The 17,806-nt window shown below is 37.0% G+C and overlaps 2 protein-coding genes across 2 annotated transcripts; one reads left to right on the top strand and one right to left on the bottom strand.

Annotated features, from left to right (window-relative positions):
- The first annotated feature begins 368 nt into the window (after positions 1 to 368).
- LOC108670844 lies at positions 369 to 11,343 on the top strand. Its single transcript, XM_018158333.2, has 7 exons — positions 369 to 1,322; positions 1,476 to 1,601; positions 3,638 to 3,734; positions 4,455 to 4,559; positions 5,114 to 5,234; positions 6,064 to 6,155; positions 10,442 to 11,343. Exons 1-7 carry the CDS (start codon positions 517 to 519, stop codon positions 10,580 to 10,582), a joined length of 1,488 nt encoding a protein of 495 aa, XP_018013822.1. The 5' UTR covers positions 369 to 516; the 3' UTR covers positions 10,583 to 11,343.
- A 152-nt stretch (positions 11,344 to 11,495) lies between these two features.
- On the bottom strand, positions 11,496 to 14,188 carry LOC108670845 (histone chaperone asf1-like). Its single transcript, XM_018158334.2, has 4 exons — positions 14,000 to 14,188; positions 13,680 to 13,795; positions 13,265 to 13,441; positions 11,496 to 12,884 (listed from the first exon to the last, which is right to left on the bottom strand). Exons 1-4 carry the CDS (start codon positions 14,106 to 14,108, stop codon positions 12,654 to 12,656), a joined length of 633 nt encoding a protein of 210 aa, XP_018013823.1. The 5' UTR covers positions 14,109 to 14,188; the 3' UTR covers positions 11,496 to 12,653.
- Between the last annotated feature and the right edge of the window lie 3,618 nt (positions 14,189 to 17,806).

Here is a 17,806-nt window from a genome sequence, read left to right as displayed (position 1 = left end):
ATTGTGTTACTCGGAAAAGCTCGAAAGGTTGATGATGGTCGCATTTCTATTTTTAGGTGAAAAAATTTTAGTATTTAAGTTTCCTTAACTTCCAACCACCTCGTTGAGGGACAGTTTTACAAAGCTATTATGCAGAGCTATTATATGAAGCTATTTTATTGAATACGTTAGATGACTACAATAACGCCAAACAGACGGTTCCACTAATTTAAAATTTATTTGCTTCGTTAAATTTTTGTTTTTATATATACGAGTTGAAATATGCTGTCATTGAGTTTTGTTTCATGCAGCCTTTGCCGTCTCTTCAGAGATAATTACACGGTGAAATATTTTAATTAAATTCACAATTTTATTTCTTCTGAGCAGAGACCATGCATAAAAACGGAATTTTTTTAGCCGGTATTCTGGAAGCATGAGACGTTAGCAGACGACGTGAATGAGTCATAAAAAAGTGATTTAGTAACTTCATTTTAATTTCATGGATTTTTACGAAGTTACCAATGACATGATATCGCGATGAACAGTTCCAGCACAGAGTTTATTCAGGGGGCGAAGGGCAGTGAAGACGAGAACTCCAACTCCATTTCGGCTGATGACCAAATTAATTCAATGGAGTTGGAGAACAAACCAGCACCGCGTTTTAATGGCGCAGGGGAAGCATTAATTCAAGAAATTCTTGCTAATAAGTCCAGAAATGGCACGGCCGATAAAAAGCTTTCATCAGACAAAGAATATTCCAACCCGCGTTCTCATGTTTGTTGTTCCTGCGCGTGCGCCGAAGACAATGACGAGGAAAACCATGGAGGAGATAATGAGGACGACGAAGAAGCTTCAGAAAAACTCATCAGCGAATCTTTATGCCCATCAGGCAGTTGTTCCTCCACCCATCCCGACTCAAGAACACGTAAAACAAACGGCCATTTGTGGGTAGGGCAAAACTGTAAGCCAAACACAAACGACATTACCATCCCTGGACCGAAGTTTAGGTTACGAGTGTGTTCCATCAAGTGTACTACTCATTCTGCATCAACCGAACTACCAGGCCTTCAAAATGGCATGCAGAGTAATTGTCTACTGGACAGACCAATAGTAAGCTTGGAAAAGACTCTAGGATCTCTTGACAGTCACACTTGTTCTGCTGCTTCAAATCTAAATTCGTCGTCTGTTCACTTCCCATCAAGAACAGTTGATGATCTATACCTTCAGGTTCCTGGTAAATCTAAGGGTCCAAGATTACGGAAAATATCCATACCTTTACTGAAACCTTCGTCGTCTTCTCTGGAGCTTCCAAACTCCGATGAACGACCGTCTTCTCCAGTAAGGTAAGAACATTTTTATTATTGTTTTAATCATCAATGGAAACGATTCAATAACTTAAATAAAGAATACCTTAATAAAACACAAATTTTTCATTGAAAGTATGAACATTTTTGAGGTTCCGTCAAAGCCTGATGCTGCCATGTTACGCCCCACAGACGGAAGCTGAGCAACGTGAGCGACGTGGTCACGCGCAAGATCAGCAGCACTATCGGCTGGCGTACCGGCAGGGGAGCTGAAGAAGTGGTGCCACAGGCCAAGTACCTCTGTTCACAGTACATCAGGTATCTTTTCATGCCATATCTACAGCAGGCAAATAACCCCCAGCAAGCATGTAATCATATTTAGATGGGTTAAAAGCAATGAAATTTATTTAACAAACATATGGTATAATAAAGCGGTCAGTATAGTATGGTTGTCATTTTCTTTTATTTATTTGTACTTTCTATCTGTTTTTCCACATTTAATATTAATTTAATTTAATAAATGTGATTTAATGATTAATTACGAAACAATACTGGTAGCGTGATTCATTTAAGCGATCAATGCACTTTGGAAGAAGTTTTTAAAAAGCCCCTCGTACAGTAAAGAGGTCGGAGCTGCCAAAATAATGGTTAAAATAGATTGAAATACCAAAAACACCAAAATAATGGTTGAAAGACATTTATTGAAAAAAATTCCGCGCATGTCCTAGACAGTTGGAGCGATACTTGACAATGTTTATTCGCTTGTAAAATCAGAGTAAGTCTCTAAATAAGTCTAATAAATCATATCGCGAATCTTATCCGGCTACGCGACTGTTCTTCAACTCCGAATCCAATACTTTTACATAGGATATAAAAGACATACAATTAATCATTAAAAATTCTATGGGCAAACAAGTTACAAACTTCGGTAGGTAAATTAACGTCTGTGATTTAAAATAACTCATCGATACCCAATAAACGCATTTCAGATTCTCTTCGGTGAACTGATCTACAGAATAAATTCTTATCAACCCTAGGAAAATAGGGATATTTTCAACGCATTTTCTCATTTATGAAAAAATGCACTATTGTGCTCGCCATGTCCATCTGTCCGTCCGTCTGTCTGTCTGTCCGTGACTTCATGTTTTCGTCGACGAGAAAATGCACTCTCTGTCACTCACTGCAGTGAGTACTGAGTTATATTTTTTAGGGTGTTATTTAGAATTCGGATTAGTACATGCTCACAGTCAAATAGGGGGAGAACTGAGAAGGCTTAAAAAAAGGTCGTATCGACGATTACCGATGGACACAAGGAAGGGTTAACAGGGTTTGTAGCACTTACCATCAGACACAAGGAAGGATTAACAGGGTTTGTATCGACGATTACCGTTGGACACAAGGAAGGGTTAACAGGGTTTGTAGCACTTACCATCAGAAATGAGGTAGGGTTAACAGGGTTTGTAGCACTTACCATCAGACATGAGGTAGGGTTAACAGGTTTGTACCGACGCCAGTCACTACAGAGTCTGCTCCGGTTACTACTCTACCCAGATGCTCGATTTTCATGCTCCATATGTAGGGCTCGTGAACAAGTTGTCTCTTTATGTCAGCAGTTTTCATGGAAACATCCAAATTACGGCGGTCTTCCTCACGCTCGCGTCCTGCTATGGTACCACACTTGCAACTACACAAGGTCTCAACTACAATTCAACCATACATCACTTCTACCTATAGAAATAGGATCTATACAGGTCGATATTATGTATCTTCATTGGACTCAGCGAGCCATTAAAAACGTTCTTATCTTAGCGATGTTTCTAGTCAACATATTAAGTTCATCAATAGAGCATCAACATTAAATTCTTGTGATCAATTCTAATATTTATTGGCTATAACTTAAAAGACCATAAACAATATATTTTTTGTGTACTAACTTCTATGAATTGGGGAATATTGAATTTATTGACTGATTCATGTACTTAGCGCAGCTGTAAACAATATGCATTTTAAAAAAACGGTCAAATTTAAACGTGAAACTTCTTCGCATGAACAATTTATTCAATATATATATATTCATACTTGTCTGCCTATATCTTTAACTGAGCATTCAAGCAAAAATATGATTTCTAAAGTGCGTCTAGTTATAGAAGGAAAAACATTCCCAACAGTTTTATTGGTTGGTCAATGAATTGTTTACAAGCTTTTAAAAAGCAGTTTATATGCCACAAACGTCTGCTTGTCAAACGACTTATAAATGTTCTCATTAATATTAAATGTTCTGCTTGTTATTATAAACGACTTATAAATGTTTAAGAACCTGTAGCTGCAATGAAGTAAGCCAATTTGGTATGCAGGTGCCGCCTCAAGCGAGCAGGACTTCTACACAAGAAGATTGGACTTCAGAGGATTAGATCTGTGGTCAACCTCCACTGGGGCTTGGAAGTTTGCGAGGTGAGATGCTGTCTTGTCGAGGATAAAATGTTACGGTCGCAGCTAAACACACTTGTTCTTGCAAAAAGTTAAATTTTTCTCACTATGCTACCGTGTACACTTAATAATTGACTCTAAAGTACTCAGAAATTATTTAATGACTATGGAGAATTGACCAGTCTACTTCTAAGCGTGAAAAAAATCAACTCAAAATTTCATTTATACTGTAATGATAGACCTCGTATTTTAAGTGTCCATTCCAAGACAATTTTTCCCGGCAACCAAATGACTTCTTCTGTTTTAAAAACACAACTGTCTAATTTGGATTTTTTAATTACTTACATATTAGTTAATTTAATTACTGGTGTTTTCTAAGCCGGTAAAAAACTGTCCAGAAAATATGATTAATATAATTTTAATAACGATATTACACACGCCAGTCATTGAAAATATTCGGTTCATTTCGTTTAATTGCTTAAGCAAATGTTTGATTCTGTAAAAATGATGCGTGTGCCACCATCACTTTCATGATGAGCGACTATGCCCAATAAAAATAATTTAACATTCGCCCAAATATTGACTCATTATCTAAACCCAGCATTTGCAAAGAGCGGACGTAGCACTGATACGCCCTTTACAGGACAAAAATGAGTCACGATGAACCTTCCAAAATCAGAGAGTGCGTCGCTATTTGAACACTACCTCTTATTTCTCTGAGTGTAAGATGTTGACCCGTTTTAGGTGTTCCCGCGCCTGCTGACCTTAGGTCACGAGCTGGAACGATGCCATCCTAACCTGTACTGCTCCATCGTGCGCCAGATCTCCGTCTCCCTCAAGTCAGATAAGGTCAAAACAATGTCAATTATTAATGTAATACATCAGTGAAGAAACTGGATAGATTCAATTCCATGAGAGTTCAAAGAAACATTGCTTGCCATCCTAAATGTACTGCTCCATCGTTCGCCAGATCTCCGTCTCCCTCAAGTCAGATAAGGTAAAAAATATACCCATTAATTATTAATGTAATACATCAGTATAAAAACAAGATAGTTTCAATTCCATGAGAGTTAAGAGAAACATTACAAACATTTCTAGAATTTTATAGATCCCGATTTTAAAGTTGAAATTTACCATCTGGTGAAACCCTTTTAGCAATGAGAAGGTCATAAATGAAGCCGTTAAGATGAACGCTCGTTGAGGAATGTAGTTAATATAAAACATCACCATCGTTGATGTTACATATATTATCATTACGCCTTGTAATCAAAAATCATTACACCCACACCTACAGGGCTCGAAAACTATTAAAAATAGTCTATCTTTGAAGGAAGTTAATGTTTAATATTAAAATTGCAAATGTAACACTGTCGAGAGTTGCAGCTTGCGTCCGCACCTGACAGGTTGTGCGGCACGTGATGCTGGCGCTCTCGTCGCACCTCCTGCGCACGGATGTCACGTGGGCGCGGATCATATCCCTCTACGCCCTCGCTGCCGCCCTGGCTGCGGACTGCGTCAGGCAAGGTAACATGCAACTGGCTCTCGGAAATTCCGAGCGTTATTCTTTACATTTTCAAAAGTCTGTATATCAACTATTTCCACATTAGTTGCATAAAATTACATATTGTTTACAGCCCCGTCCAAGTACATGAATTAATCAAGTCAATCAATAATGGAATTCATTCTTGTAATTAGTCTTATTCATGTACGAATAAAGAATTAATTATCATAAGAGTTTGCAACGAAACCTTTTTCATCGATTGCACAAGATGTTATACACCATATGTCGTTACAATGGCAGTACAAGTGTACAACGATGAATTTAATAAACTTGCCTGGGCATCGACTGCGCGCGATGAAACCCATCACGGCATTACATTGGCAGTACTCAAGGAATTTAAAAGCAAAGATAACACCAAGAAAATTCACCATATCGATATTGAAAACGTTTCGGAGTCCAGCTCCATCATCAGTTCGACTAAACTAAAAATGAATAAAATCACTTTAAAAGTCAAAATTCAAAGACAGACATAAAACCTAAACAAGACCTAACATTATATCGAAATAAACAGGACTAGTTATGAACAACTTAGTCCTAGGGGTACGACAAGAATATAAAATCCTAGCGATTTACTATTTCCAGATTATATGAGCTAAACGCATTATTGAGACATGGTTTTCGTTTGAAGATATGTAGAGGCTCCAAAATTCTCAAATCCGAGCAGCCAGAAGTGGAACCGAGTATCCTGTTCCAGCAGTACTGTTGTGATTTAATTTGTAATAATTGATTATTGTCATTTTTGTAAAGCCATTGTTTGGAAGTTTTGAAGCTATTTATACACTCTACCCGCAGGCCATCCAGAATTTGTGAGCAGCGTAGTTGAGGGCGTGGGGATGGCAATCGAGCGGCACTCGTGTCAGTGGATAGCAAGTCAAGGAGGATGGGTGAGTCTTGGTTGCTGGTGTGATTAACGAAGATGACTTTATAAAACTTACTAATTGAAGAATAATTATTGAGAACTGAATGAAAGAAGCGAAAGCTAAGAGGATTATGTAAGTTTGTTGCCTACAATTTTTCATTGACACTGTAAAATGGATAAGAGATATTAAATTTAGATTATAATATAATAACGTCAATGCAGTCAGTGGAACCCTGTCCTACAAACTAAATTTGTACAGGAACTGTTCGTAAAGAGAACTGATTATCCATTTGAAATTAATAGAAAAGTTTCTTATCCGTGTTGGGCCTCCCCAAATGTATTTTCTTACATGCATAGCAGGCTGAAAAAAATTCTGGTGTGACTTAACATCAATTAAATAAATCAATGTATAATGATGACTAAATGTAGCATTTAGATAGGGGCATTACTGGGTTATAAGGAAGGGAAGTTCTTGGTTAAACTAATTAGTTCACCCATAGGAGCTGATCATAATAAAGGATAAATTATTATTAAATATTAAAAAGTAATTAATCATCATATTGCGGGATCATAATTTGTAAACGACTGGTTGTTATGATCATTCATTTAAATTTATGTTGAGGCCACATTATATATATTTTTTGGCCTTAAACTTTTTCTTAGCCATTTTTTGTAAGAAAAAAATTAATAAATTAACATTTTACTTTTTAGGGGACATCAGAATATTTTGTCAGCATTTGATGAATCGATTTTGTGACGCCGAATTTACCTCCTCGCAATAAACTTCACAGTATTTCACTTGTACTCGTGCTGCGTCCCAATAATAATAATAATAATAATAATATTTAACGCATTGCTGGTTGCATTTGACTGATATAGGGAAGTTTGAGTAATGAAACAAATGTGTTGAATGCTCGCCTCGGGCATTTGGGAAAAGCAGAGTGCCAGAAATACACTTGAGTTACCTTGATAGGTTCGTAGTGTGAAGAAATACTCGCGACGTATGGATTAATGATGAATGTACGTTTAACTTGATTTCATTGATGATATGCTCTTAATAATAATTTTATATATTTTTTTTATTTTAAAGATCTGATCCATTCCTACGCGAATTCTTAGACAAATGTGGGAAGACACGGAAATCCGTTTTCGTCCAGTTATCCATTGTAATATTTCATTTAATTAAATTACAAATGAATTGATCGATAGGAGCATTACTACAATTACTGAAGAATTAAATGGTCAGAAGTAACAAGAGGGAAATAAATAAAAATTAAGTTTTGAATAGCTTCAGGATACTTAGCGTGCAGGGTGCATTGAGATTCGAGGAGTGAAAATATTTTAGTTAACAATGCTCATTCGAGCAAGCATTACACTGGTCTGTTCAGTAACTACAAACCTGAGTCACGCCGCCTATGGAAATATATACCAAAAACCTATTAAAATTTCTGTTAAATATTTAATTCCACTTCGCACGTTACTACGACGCGTTGGGGTCTGGCACTATCTGTAGAACAACTGATGTTATCTAACAAATATATGAGAAAACTTTCTAATGCTTTGGTCAAATGTCGAACGTTCCCAATCTATTAACGGGATATTTAAAGCAAACTGAAAAACAAGGTAAAGTTTGAACCAGCCAAGCTGTGTAAACACCTGCCTTTCAATCACCTTGATCATTGAAAAACACGATGGAAAGCGATGTTCTCCGCTTGTTAAAGCTTGTAAGATTTACGCGTTTGAAGATCACAGCGTAGATAAGCAAGGGTGATTTACGGGTCACTCGTTAACGTGCTTCAGCTTACCCTGCCTTCCTCTATGGACTGCATTAAACCATCAAGTTTTAACAAGTACATTTCTCTTGCTGTTCCGCAATAATTCATTGAAATAATATTAGAATGCTCCTGCAAAAAAAAAATATCTCGAACGGAAATTGTACGCGATTCTCGTTCTGCGTTCAAAAATTTACAAATAGAATTAAAAAAGATTACATAGGATTTTGTTAAGATGTTTGCACGATAGTCGAATCAAGAATGGACAGCTGCATGGGACAGCTGAGTGACACAAGAAACAGACTGAAATTCGTTTTCCGCTAATCAAAAGCATCTGCAAATTTAGATTTAAAATTATCAATTTGATTTAACTTCACCTAAAATTAAACTGGCCTCACAAAAATAAGTTAATGACAAGCATAAAGGTTTGCATCGCGTTGATGTTCGAAATCATGGAGATCGCTTTGATTTCTCCAGTTCACACGTGCAAGCAGCGAGAAGTGGCGTGAAGCCTCAGCCCTTCTTTAGCTCGAGTCATTCATTATCTACAGGTAAACCTGACGAATTGAAGGAGCGTGACTTGGATCACCGTCTGCCTGGGTGATCTAACGATCGTGATCGATTCAAGGAAATTTTCGTGATCTGAGTGTGAGTTACCGCCAGCGTTTTGTGGCCGTCGTGTGAACTGTAGTCGTGACTCGTGACCCACGTGTGAGCATGCACGCTTACTTGACGGGAGGCTGGAGTTGCTGCTTCATTTCCAAGCGACAACGAAGAGGAATAGTTCAAGAAAATTTTGAAGTAATGTCTATTTGATATAAATAAAAGTGCTTATTTTAAGGAGGTTTCACCATATGTCGATTTTGTGAAAACCAACAACAGAAAATTCATGGCTTTTTCGTGGTCTGGGGACTCGCAGATCGCAAACTTACCTTGACGCACAGAGCTGCCATTTTTTACCGAAATTTAAGCTTCATTTACAAGAGATTCCGCGTTTCAGAGACAAAAAAGATTACAAACAAATTATAAAGTAGTCAAACTTAATGGTGAAAATGCAAAATGCATCCATCATGGAAGTTTCATTCAAATTTCTAAAAGATTGTCTAGAATAGCCGTTATCTTCTCATTGCCATCTTTTCCTTCGTTCCCTTGCCACAACGAAGCTAATCGAAAACTCGACTAATTCACGAATATCGGAATTCACGCCTGTCTCATCGGTGTAATATTGACGGAAAATTAGTGGAAACTTTAGTCGGCACACGACAGATTGGAACACTTCATAAAATTGTATTTTTATTGGAGTCTGATAATTGTCATAATATATAGAAGCATCGGCAAATCTGTGATTCAACAAATCCATTAAATTTTGAATGGCTATTAATTTTCATCATAACCCTTTATTATCTATTTTTCGCATCTTCTATCAGTCAATCTTCATACATCATTTTCAGTTCTGAAGCTTCTCTTCACTGATCGGCTTTCAGAACACGAACATAACCTCATGGTTGAATTATGCACAACCTAGCCTTATTACATAGCCTCAATCCGAAATCACAGAGATATTGCATTGAGTGGGTTCTTCTTGTGTTCACTTTCTGAGGAGGTTCTTCACCACTCGCCTCACGCCCGGACGGGCGGCAGGGGTTGAGCCGGACATATTCTAATGGGTTCTTTTAATAACATAACATAGTGATGTCGGCGGCTCGGCGCTGAAGTGAGGCTTGATATGGACTGTCGCCGATTCTTTTACTTTTCCTGCCTTGTTTAAAGAAGATCTAAAATCGTGTCATTTGACCGGTTCTTTTCAGGACTGACGATATATGTTTGAAATAGTTACTAGACTTCCATCGGGTTCGATATGGTGCTAGGCGTTTCAAGTCTGAACATATATTTTTCCATAGCTTTATCTAGTCTGTTCTTGAACGCGTTCATACTTTGAGCGCCAACGATGTCATCGGGGAGGCTATTCCACATGTCGGTGATGCGAAGCGAGAAGAAATGTTGTCGCGTGGAGAAGTTGCAACGCAGTTTCTTTAGTTTATAGCCGTGGCCCCTGTTGTTGGTTCTTGTTTCAAATTCTAGTAATCCTTCGGAGACCTTGCATAAACCTTGAGTATACTTGCATACCTCAATGAGGTCCCCACGCAGACGTCAAGAGCCACACGGCATACGTCTTAGCCCCACGGCTCAACCGCGAATGATAAAAATAAACTACAAACTTCATCTCGTGTTCTCTACGCACATTGAATGTTTGAGGACAAAATAAAGTTTCATTGTAATTTCAGCGCTGATCTTTGGCATTGCAGAATTTCCGTTTTTTCATTTGACATATTTCATCATGTTTAAATATAATTGGTCAAGTATTGAGTGCTGGTGTGTTTAAAACATAATGCTTTTTTTGTTTATAATCTCGTCTTGACTGGGTTTTGCCACGTTCTCAGGGCATCCACAGAAGTGTTTCAGTTTCGCTACTCCTTCCTTGAACTTGGATGTAATTTTGCGAAATGGAGAATAATTGAAGATTTCTCCTCTTGCGCAGAGCGGAGTGTTGGTGTGGTCACAGCCGCCGGCGTTCGAGCTTACGCCGATGCAGATGCTCACAATGGTCGGGGCGGCAGGAGTGGGCATCGCTGCCCTCATTGGTGGAGCCTTCAGCCTGCTCGACCACCTCATGTCCTGATGGGCGCGTACTTTCAAGGAATAGATCGCATTGCACAGTAACACTTATCGAACAGCACGAAAGTTACACTTGAACGAATTTCGGGGTCGCTCATCACAAAAATTTGATCGCGCTCATGTGACATAGACGGGGGATACATATTCCGATACAAGTTATCTAAGAAATTCATAGCATGACGCAAGAGGAGTGATACCATTTTAGTTTTCCGATTCGGCGAGTTTTGAAAAGGCACACATTTTTTGTCTGATGTAAAATCATTCGTTATACGTCATATTACGAGTGCATCTACAGCGTTATACGCATGTTTGATGTTCAGAAAGTAATCAATGAAACAGCTATAATTCCTAACGACAATGTTATAAAAACGGTATTCTGTGGCTACCATTTATATACATGAAGTCCACAACCTTTCATCATCGTACGATTCCAGGCTTTGAACAAGAGCAGCCGTCCTGAGAACTCCTAGAACTTTTTCCCGTTTTCTTGCAGAGCTAGAAGCCAATCTAATACAGGCGTTCTCACACGAGATTGCAAAGTTAGGAGAAACAGTTCTAAGAAAATAATGAGTGAGGAGGAGTGATTGCAAGAGGAGTGATTTATCCAGAACGTTAGAAAGTTTATCCATTCCATGAATAGATCGATAAAATGTGCATGAATGTGTTAAAACATGGTACATTTAAGATCTGAAGATAAAGCTTTCAACCGAAGTCGCTGCAAAGGTTATATCTACAATCATCAAAAATATATTTTTCAACAAATTTTGTCTGCTCAAGTTTCCTTAGTTATAAACATCGTGGAACTATTTGTTCACTCGACGTAGACATGAGCATTAAAATGTCACTTGAATAAAGACATTGGAACGAGATTGAGTACTGCCTACAAACCATACAATTTGGCCATTGAAACGAAAATGCTGCGTATAAAATAGTTTATTTAACTGCAAAACTGACACTAACATTTACGATGCAAGTGATCACATCGAACGTGTACTTCAACTGCGCGAAGAACAAGAAAACTGGGGCTGAGAAACTACAACGCAACTCATTGCCGACCTATTCCCAAAATGCAATAAGGATGCGTATTTCTTAAGCTAATATGCTTAAGCATTGGTATGTGGTTCCAATAATTTTTGGACAAAAAGCTAAATCACTTCATTTTTCCCGAGGATAGATCTTTTCAATTAAGAGGCACGAATAAAAATTGCTTTCAAGGCATGAAATGGAATTTCAAGTGTAAAAGCAGTAACATTACGGTTACAAAGAACGTTTCACTGAATGTAAGAAAACGATAACTCCGCTCGAGCTCGTGAAAACCAAAATAACTTTGCCATTCATTTGAAGCTTAGAGAGAAAATCGTACCGAACTAAATCAAAGAAAAAGTTGACATTCCATTACAGAGAAACCACTTGTACATTTTTCCTTTACTAGCAGATAATTAACCTATGTTATCAAAAAATTAACAGGCACCAGGACACCACCAGCAGCAAAATTTACCAGTGGCACAGCGACTTTAACATCTAAAGAAAAAAACATTTTTTACTTGATTTGCAATTACTTGATGAAACTTCAAATTAAATCTTTTTCAGTTCATTATACAATGCCTTCACAAATATGATCAACGCTTGAACTTAGAATTATTTTAATGAGAAAATAAAATTTATCTTCATTATATGAAAAAAACATCAAGAGAATTCGAGACGAGACAATTTAGAAAGTTATGATTAATTAATCTTCCAACATAATCAGGTACAAGCATGACATGAACAAGTTCGAATTTATAACTTTCATCCATAGTACAAACAGCTTCTTTATTTGAGCAAAACTATTTCTTTCTTTTCTCAAATGAACTACACTGAATTACCACGACCAAAAGAAAGTGATGGACATTGATTACAATCAACCTATGACAAATTTGGAAAAACCAAGCTTTTAAATAACATTTTTACGAATAATACAGCGAAATAAAATAGGTACTACACAGAATGATATTATTAAAGTCAATTTAATTAATGTGTTATATTTTACTCTGCCGCGTATTTTATATCAATAATAGACACAATTGAGATTAAATTCAGGCTACTTCCATTGCACTGGCGCTGTTGCTGCTCTCCAATAAGCTTGCTTTAATAGCGTCCATGGCGCTGGTGCTGCTGCCGGCGGTCGTGGCGGTGGTGTTGAGAGACGCATTGTCCGTTGACGTGTTCTCATTGGCTGGAGGGATGTTCTCAGTGTCCTTAGCGTCATCCCAGTCGATCTTGAACTTGGTCACACGAGGTTGTGATGCCAGGATGTTACGTGTAACCTGTTAAATGAAACAACTGCTTATGAAGTTTCATAACGCCTACTATCTAATTTGGGCTGATCGTTATGGCGAAATGGTAACTTAATTTCAAATTTGCCCAAAGATTTTCATAAACGATTAGCTTACACAAAATTGTTTTGCAATGATGGTCATCTAGATGGAGAAAGTAGGACCTAATTGAATACTGGGTCTGAGAACATGTATAACTTTATAGCAGTATGGCAGGAACCATTCTTGCAGAATTTTGACAAAATAAATGTTAGAGAAATTATTCAGCTGGGTGAGATGATACAAAATTCAGAAACCATCATAGATAATTCATTTTATAAAATATAATGTTGCCCAACTCAATAGTGTGAGAACAGAAACCAATATTTTACCGCGTCAAGTTTAGGGACTTCAGGGGGGTTTTCCTGCATCTCAGGGTCGCTGTAGGCGTTGTTTACATAATATCCAACCCTGACAAATTCCTGGCCTTTATAAGAACATGTCACCAGCACCACTGTCACTCCCACCAACTCGCTCTGTGGGATTTTGCTAGCATCGGGAGGATCGGCCTGTATTCAAAATAAAGGCATTAAATATTAAATAGTTTTTAAATTTTAATCCAACAACATAATACAAAATTTTATATATATCAAATATATATTGATATATGAAGAATGTGGAGGAAAGCTTGCATAACCCAAACTATGAAACACTACAAATAAAATAAAGATTGCTTTTATAATATCACAAAAGTATGGATATTTTTGGGGATATTCTATACAAGTTTTCATTTCTAAGTATACCTACCTCAAAAACAAATAGATGTCTCCCTTCTGGCACAGGTCCAACATAGACTGTATCAAGCACTTGATCATGCTCTTCACTCTCAGCACTGCCAACATAGATTATCTTCCATTCCAAATCTGGTGAGCAAGAAAGCTTGGAAACAATTCTTGTAACAGAGATTAAGAAACATGATCTCAAATGTAGAGTAAAAAATTAAACTATTACATTTTTTCACCAAAGTTTTGTTTAAAAAAAAAGTATGTAGAGCAATTTTTTTAAATAAATCTAGTGAACATTAAATTTTTTGGTACTGAGAAAGCCGAGGTCAACATTTTTCTTACCTTCTTGTAGATCCTCAACACATTCAAATGTGATTTCGAATTGAAATTTGCTTAAAAATGTTGAGGGATTCTCCAGTACTGATACATTAACTACATGAACTTTGGCCATTTCTGCACTGCTAAACACACCAAAGAATGAATGAAGTGAAAAGTAGTAGGAGCTGGAAGAGGTTTCTCCAATATTCAACTGTAAAAAAATTAATATGTTATTCAATGAAATTATAAATCAAAGAAAGGATATTTATAATATATGATGCATAAAACAAATTTTGTTTAAAGCATTGGTTGGAGCAGCAGTTGGGGGCTTTACAGCTACCCCCTCTAATGCTTTTAAATGTGCACACACTCACACATGCACTTGCTTGGAAGGTGATAAAATTCTAACTGTGCAAAATTGTTTAGCATTAATTTTTTTGTGATGCACTTACATTCATATTTTTGAGATGTTTCAATGTGAATGATATTTTTGTGATATTCAATAATATTTTGGTGATATGTTTTCATTCAATAATAATTTGGTGATATATTTCCATTCATGTTTTTGTTACATTTTCATTCATGTTTTCATGGTGCATTTTCATTGACATTATCATTCATTCATGTTTCCCCAGGTTTTCATTCATATTTTTGTGATATGTTTTCATTCATGCTTTTGTGACATGTTTTCATTCATGTTATCTTTCATGTTTTTGTGATATTTTCATTCATGTTTTTGTGCTATGTTTTCATTCATTCATTCAGATTTTTGTTATAAGTTTTCATTCATGTTTTCAGAAAATGTTTTCATTCATGTTCATCATTCATTCATGTTTTTCTTTCATGTTATCACTTGTTCAAATTTTCATGATGTATTTTCATTATGTTTTTCCATTTTGATGAGAGACACAGCCTCCGTCTTTTATTTTGCTTACAAAAGAACAGCATGTTCTCATCAGTGTAGCCACTGACAACAAACAACAGAAGACTTATTAAAAAATCTGGGCCCTTTAAAATTACCACCCATTAAAGCAAATGGGAAGGGGATTGGAGGAAGCAGCAAGGGGATCACAGCATGTTTTATGGATCATGCATAGGCTATATATAATTGTTGATGATCTTAAATGATAAAAACACAAGGGATTAGGGAGAAATACCTAAGTGAGAGAAGGAATAGCAATACAAAATACATAGAGCAAGAGCCATTCCATCACAGTATAACAGTAATCATGTGGGCCTAGTCTGATATTAATATTAAAATTTATTAAGTGATGTTCAATGTATTGTTATGGGCTACTTTTTATTATTGAAGAATTTCTACAGGAATAGAATGACATGGAATTAACTACATTTCTTAACCATATTTAATGAATTTCAGACATGGAAATATTCCATTTCAATTAGAATACTCCAACAATTTCATAGAAGACGCCGTGACTCGTTTGTGCCCGGCGGAAATTTGACCACGTAACACCGATTTTGTGTGACTTTTACTGGCTGCGCATCCAACAGCACACACAGGTTAAAGTTGCTGTTCTGATGTTCTGCTGCCTCCTTGGTTAGCACAACCTTATCTCACTGAAGGCCTACGGCACGTGTCAGATCTGCCTTCTAGAAGGCGACTGCGCTCCTCCTTGTAGTCTGACCTCGTCGTCCCGTCCTCACGTCTGTCCACCGTCGGCGACAGAGCATTCCCAATCGCTGCAGCCAGAACATGGAATGGTCTGCCAGCATCAGTGACATCTGCTTCTTTGCTGCCGTTGTTTCGTTGACGCCTAAAAACATAAAAACAGAACTTTTCCGTAGAGCCTTTGAATCTTAGGCCTAGCCGTCACCTAATCTATCAAGGATATTACCGTCAACCGGGGCTACTCGGGACACTTTTGAGCGTTTTTCATTCATAACTTCTTACCATGAAACATTTCATAAACAAATTGTCGGAAAGGTTATGAACTTTTGTGCATATGTCTTCATTTTTATAGGTCCATCCCTTTCTGTAAACCATTGAGAACGATTTAATCTTCACCCTTTATTAAATTTACGTCATTACTGTCAATTCTAATAATTTTATTCAAAGCAGTCATTTAGCGGCCGGGCTGGTTGCGACTTTTCTCACTGCTTCCGAGGCTTTCCCTGCAGCAAAGTAGAGATCTTGCATCTCTGGCCGGCAACAGACAGATTCACTTCAACCTTCACACATTCAACTCGTCCCTGTGTCGTCTCGCGTGGTCTATGCCCGTCCGTTCTGCGTAGTTCCTACTCCGCGAGATGACAGTCCTCAACCTCTAGCCGGTTCTTCAACTGGAGAACTCCTCACCTGCACCCAGTAGGCCTGTTCTTCCCACAAAGAAGCCGTAAGTCGTTAAATTAGCCTGTGCCGCTCTTAATGACTGCTTCTGGAAGAGCCTTTAGCTCGCTCGCTAAGTTCCTCTTAATAAAGTGACATTCATCCAATTTCAATTACATTTATATTTCATCGAAATTTCTAAAATGTTTCATATTCGTTCTCAATGATTTACTGAAACATTTTCTAAATAACGTAATTCTAAAGTGACAATTGATTCTAATTCTAAAGTGACAATTGATTCTAATTCTAAAGTGACAATTGATTCTAATTCTAAAGTGACAATTGATTCTAATTTTAAAGTGATAACGGATTCTAATTCTAAAGTGATAATGGATTCTAATTCTAAAGTGATAACGGATTCTGCTTCGAATTCTAAACTATAAGTGATTCTAATTCTAAAACGATTAACCCTTAATCTCATAGGATGAATGTCGTGACGAGATGTTCATGATAACGGAGGGGGGCACAACTTTCCTCTACCTCTCCAGTGGACGGGCAACTACGGCTTTTGTTTCTTTTTGAATAAATTCAAATTTGAATCTAGAGTATGTCGTTTACCTGTCCTCGCCATGAACTTATTTTCGTCACAAATTTAGGCTCATTTTATAGCTTTTTGCGAGGGCTATCGAATGGCATCTTCAAAAAAATTCCATATGCTATTCGTAAGGTGCCAGAAGCAAAAAAAGAGTGTCCCGAGTAGCCCCGTCAAATGGAGCTACTCGGGACACTGGGAATAAAAACTTCATTTTAAAATATTTGAAGCATGCAGAGCATATTCATTTAAAATATTGAAGCATGCAGAGCGTATTCATTCATTCATGAGATCCCGTCGGAGATGCCAATCTGTTACCGGTGTCTCAACGCGGGTGAGACGAACTCATCGCCTACTTTAACTAACTTATTGGTAACAAAGAACGAGTCCTCCTACTAACACTACCTAATAACAGTACTCTGAAGTCCTCTTTCATTGTAGATGATGTAGAGGTAGAATAAATGACATTTTCTGCAATTTTTACTTGTTTTTCCCTTATTGATATGATATTGCCATATACATTAATTGCCATATTATTGATGTGACATTATTATATTATTGATGCGATATTACCATATCCATGAACATGCCATTGAGCATTTACAACAACCTTGTCCACTGCAAGCTTTATATCAGCAGCCTTATAGCATTTTTTCTGTATCTGTAAGCTTACAGGAAGGCTCGTAATTTCACAACATTTTAATTGGGTTAAGTGAATTTACTATAAAAAAAAGATCATGAAAAACATACCTGAAACAGAAAGGAATGTTTTAGTAACAACCATCATATGTTTTGAAGAAATAAATCATAGTTTAGGTCAACTAATTTTCATTTTATGATGCCTGGTGCACAATTCTATATATGACATTCTATGCACAATTTTGTGATGACCAATGATGCACTAATTTTACAATAAGTGAAATTTTTTGCTGAGTGAGGTAAATGTAATAAA

The sequence above is a fragment of the Hyalella azteca genome, unplaced genomic scaffold (assembly GCF_000764305.2).
Source record: "Hyalella azteca isolate HAZT.00-mixed unplaced genomic scaffold, Hazt_2.0.2 contig14482, whole genome shotgun sequence".
NCBI classification, from domain to species: domain Eukaryota; kingdom Metazoa; phylum Arthropoda; class Malacostraca; order Amphipoda; family Hyalellidae; genus Hyalella; species Hyalella azteca.
Note: the sequence above shows the minus strand (reverse complement) of the source record. Positions and strands in the feature narration are given on the sequence as shown.

Excerpts from the sequence above, each read along its gene's own strand:
- LOC108670844 (XM_018158333.2), top strand. The coding sequence starts at position 517 with ATGAACAGTTCCAGCACAGAGTTTATTCAGGGGGCGAAGGGCAGTGAA. Across the intron at positions 1,323-1,475 it reads CGACCGTCTTCTCCAGTAAG|ACGGAAGCTGAGCAACGTGA; the intron begins GTAAGAACATTT and ends TACGCCCCACAG. Across the intron at positions 4,560-5,113 it reads TCTCCCTCAAGTCAGATAAG|GTTGTGCGGCACGTGATGCT; the intron begins GTCAAAACAATG and ends CGCACCTGACAG.
- LOC108670845 (XM_018158334.2), bottom strand. The coding sequence starts at position 14,108 with ATGGCCAAAGTTCATGTAGTTAATGTATCAGTACTGGAGAATCCCTCA. Across the intron at positions 13,442-13,679 it reads GACATCTATTTGTTTTTGAG|GCCGATCCTCCCGATGCTAG; the intron begins GTAGGTATACTT and ends TTTTGAATACAG. Across the intron at positions 12,885-13,264 it reads AAGTCCCTAAACTTGACGCG|GTTACACGTAACATCCTGGC; the intron begins GTAAAATATTGG and ends TTCATTTAACAG.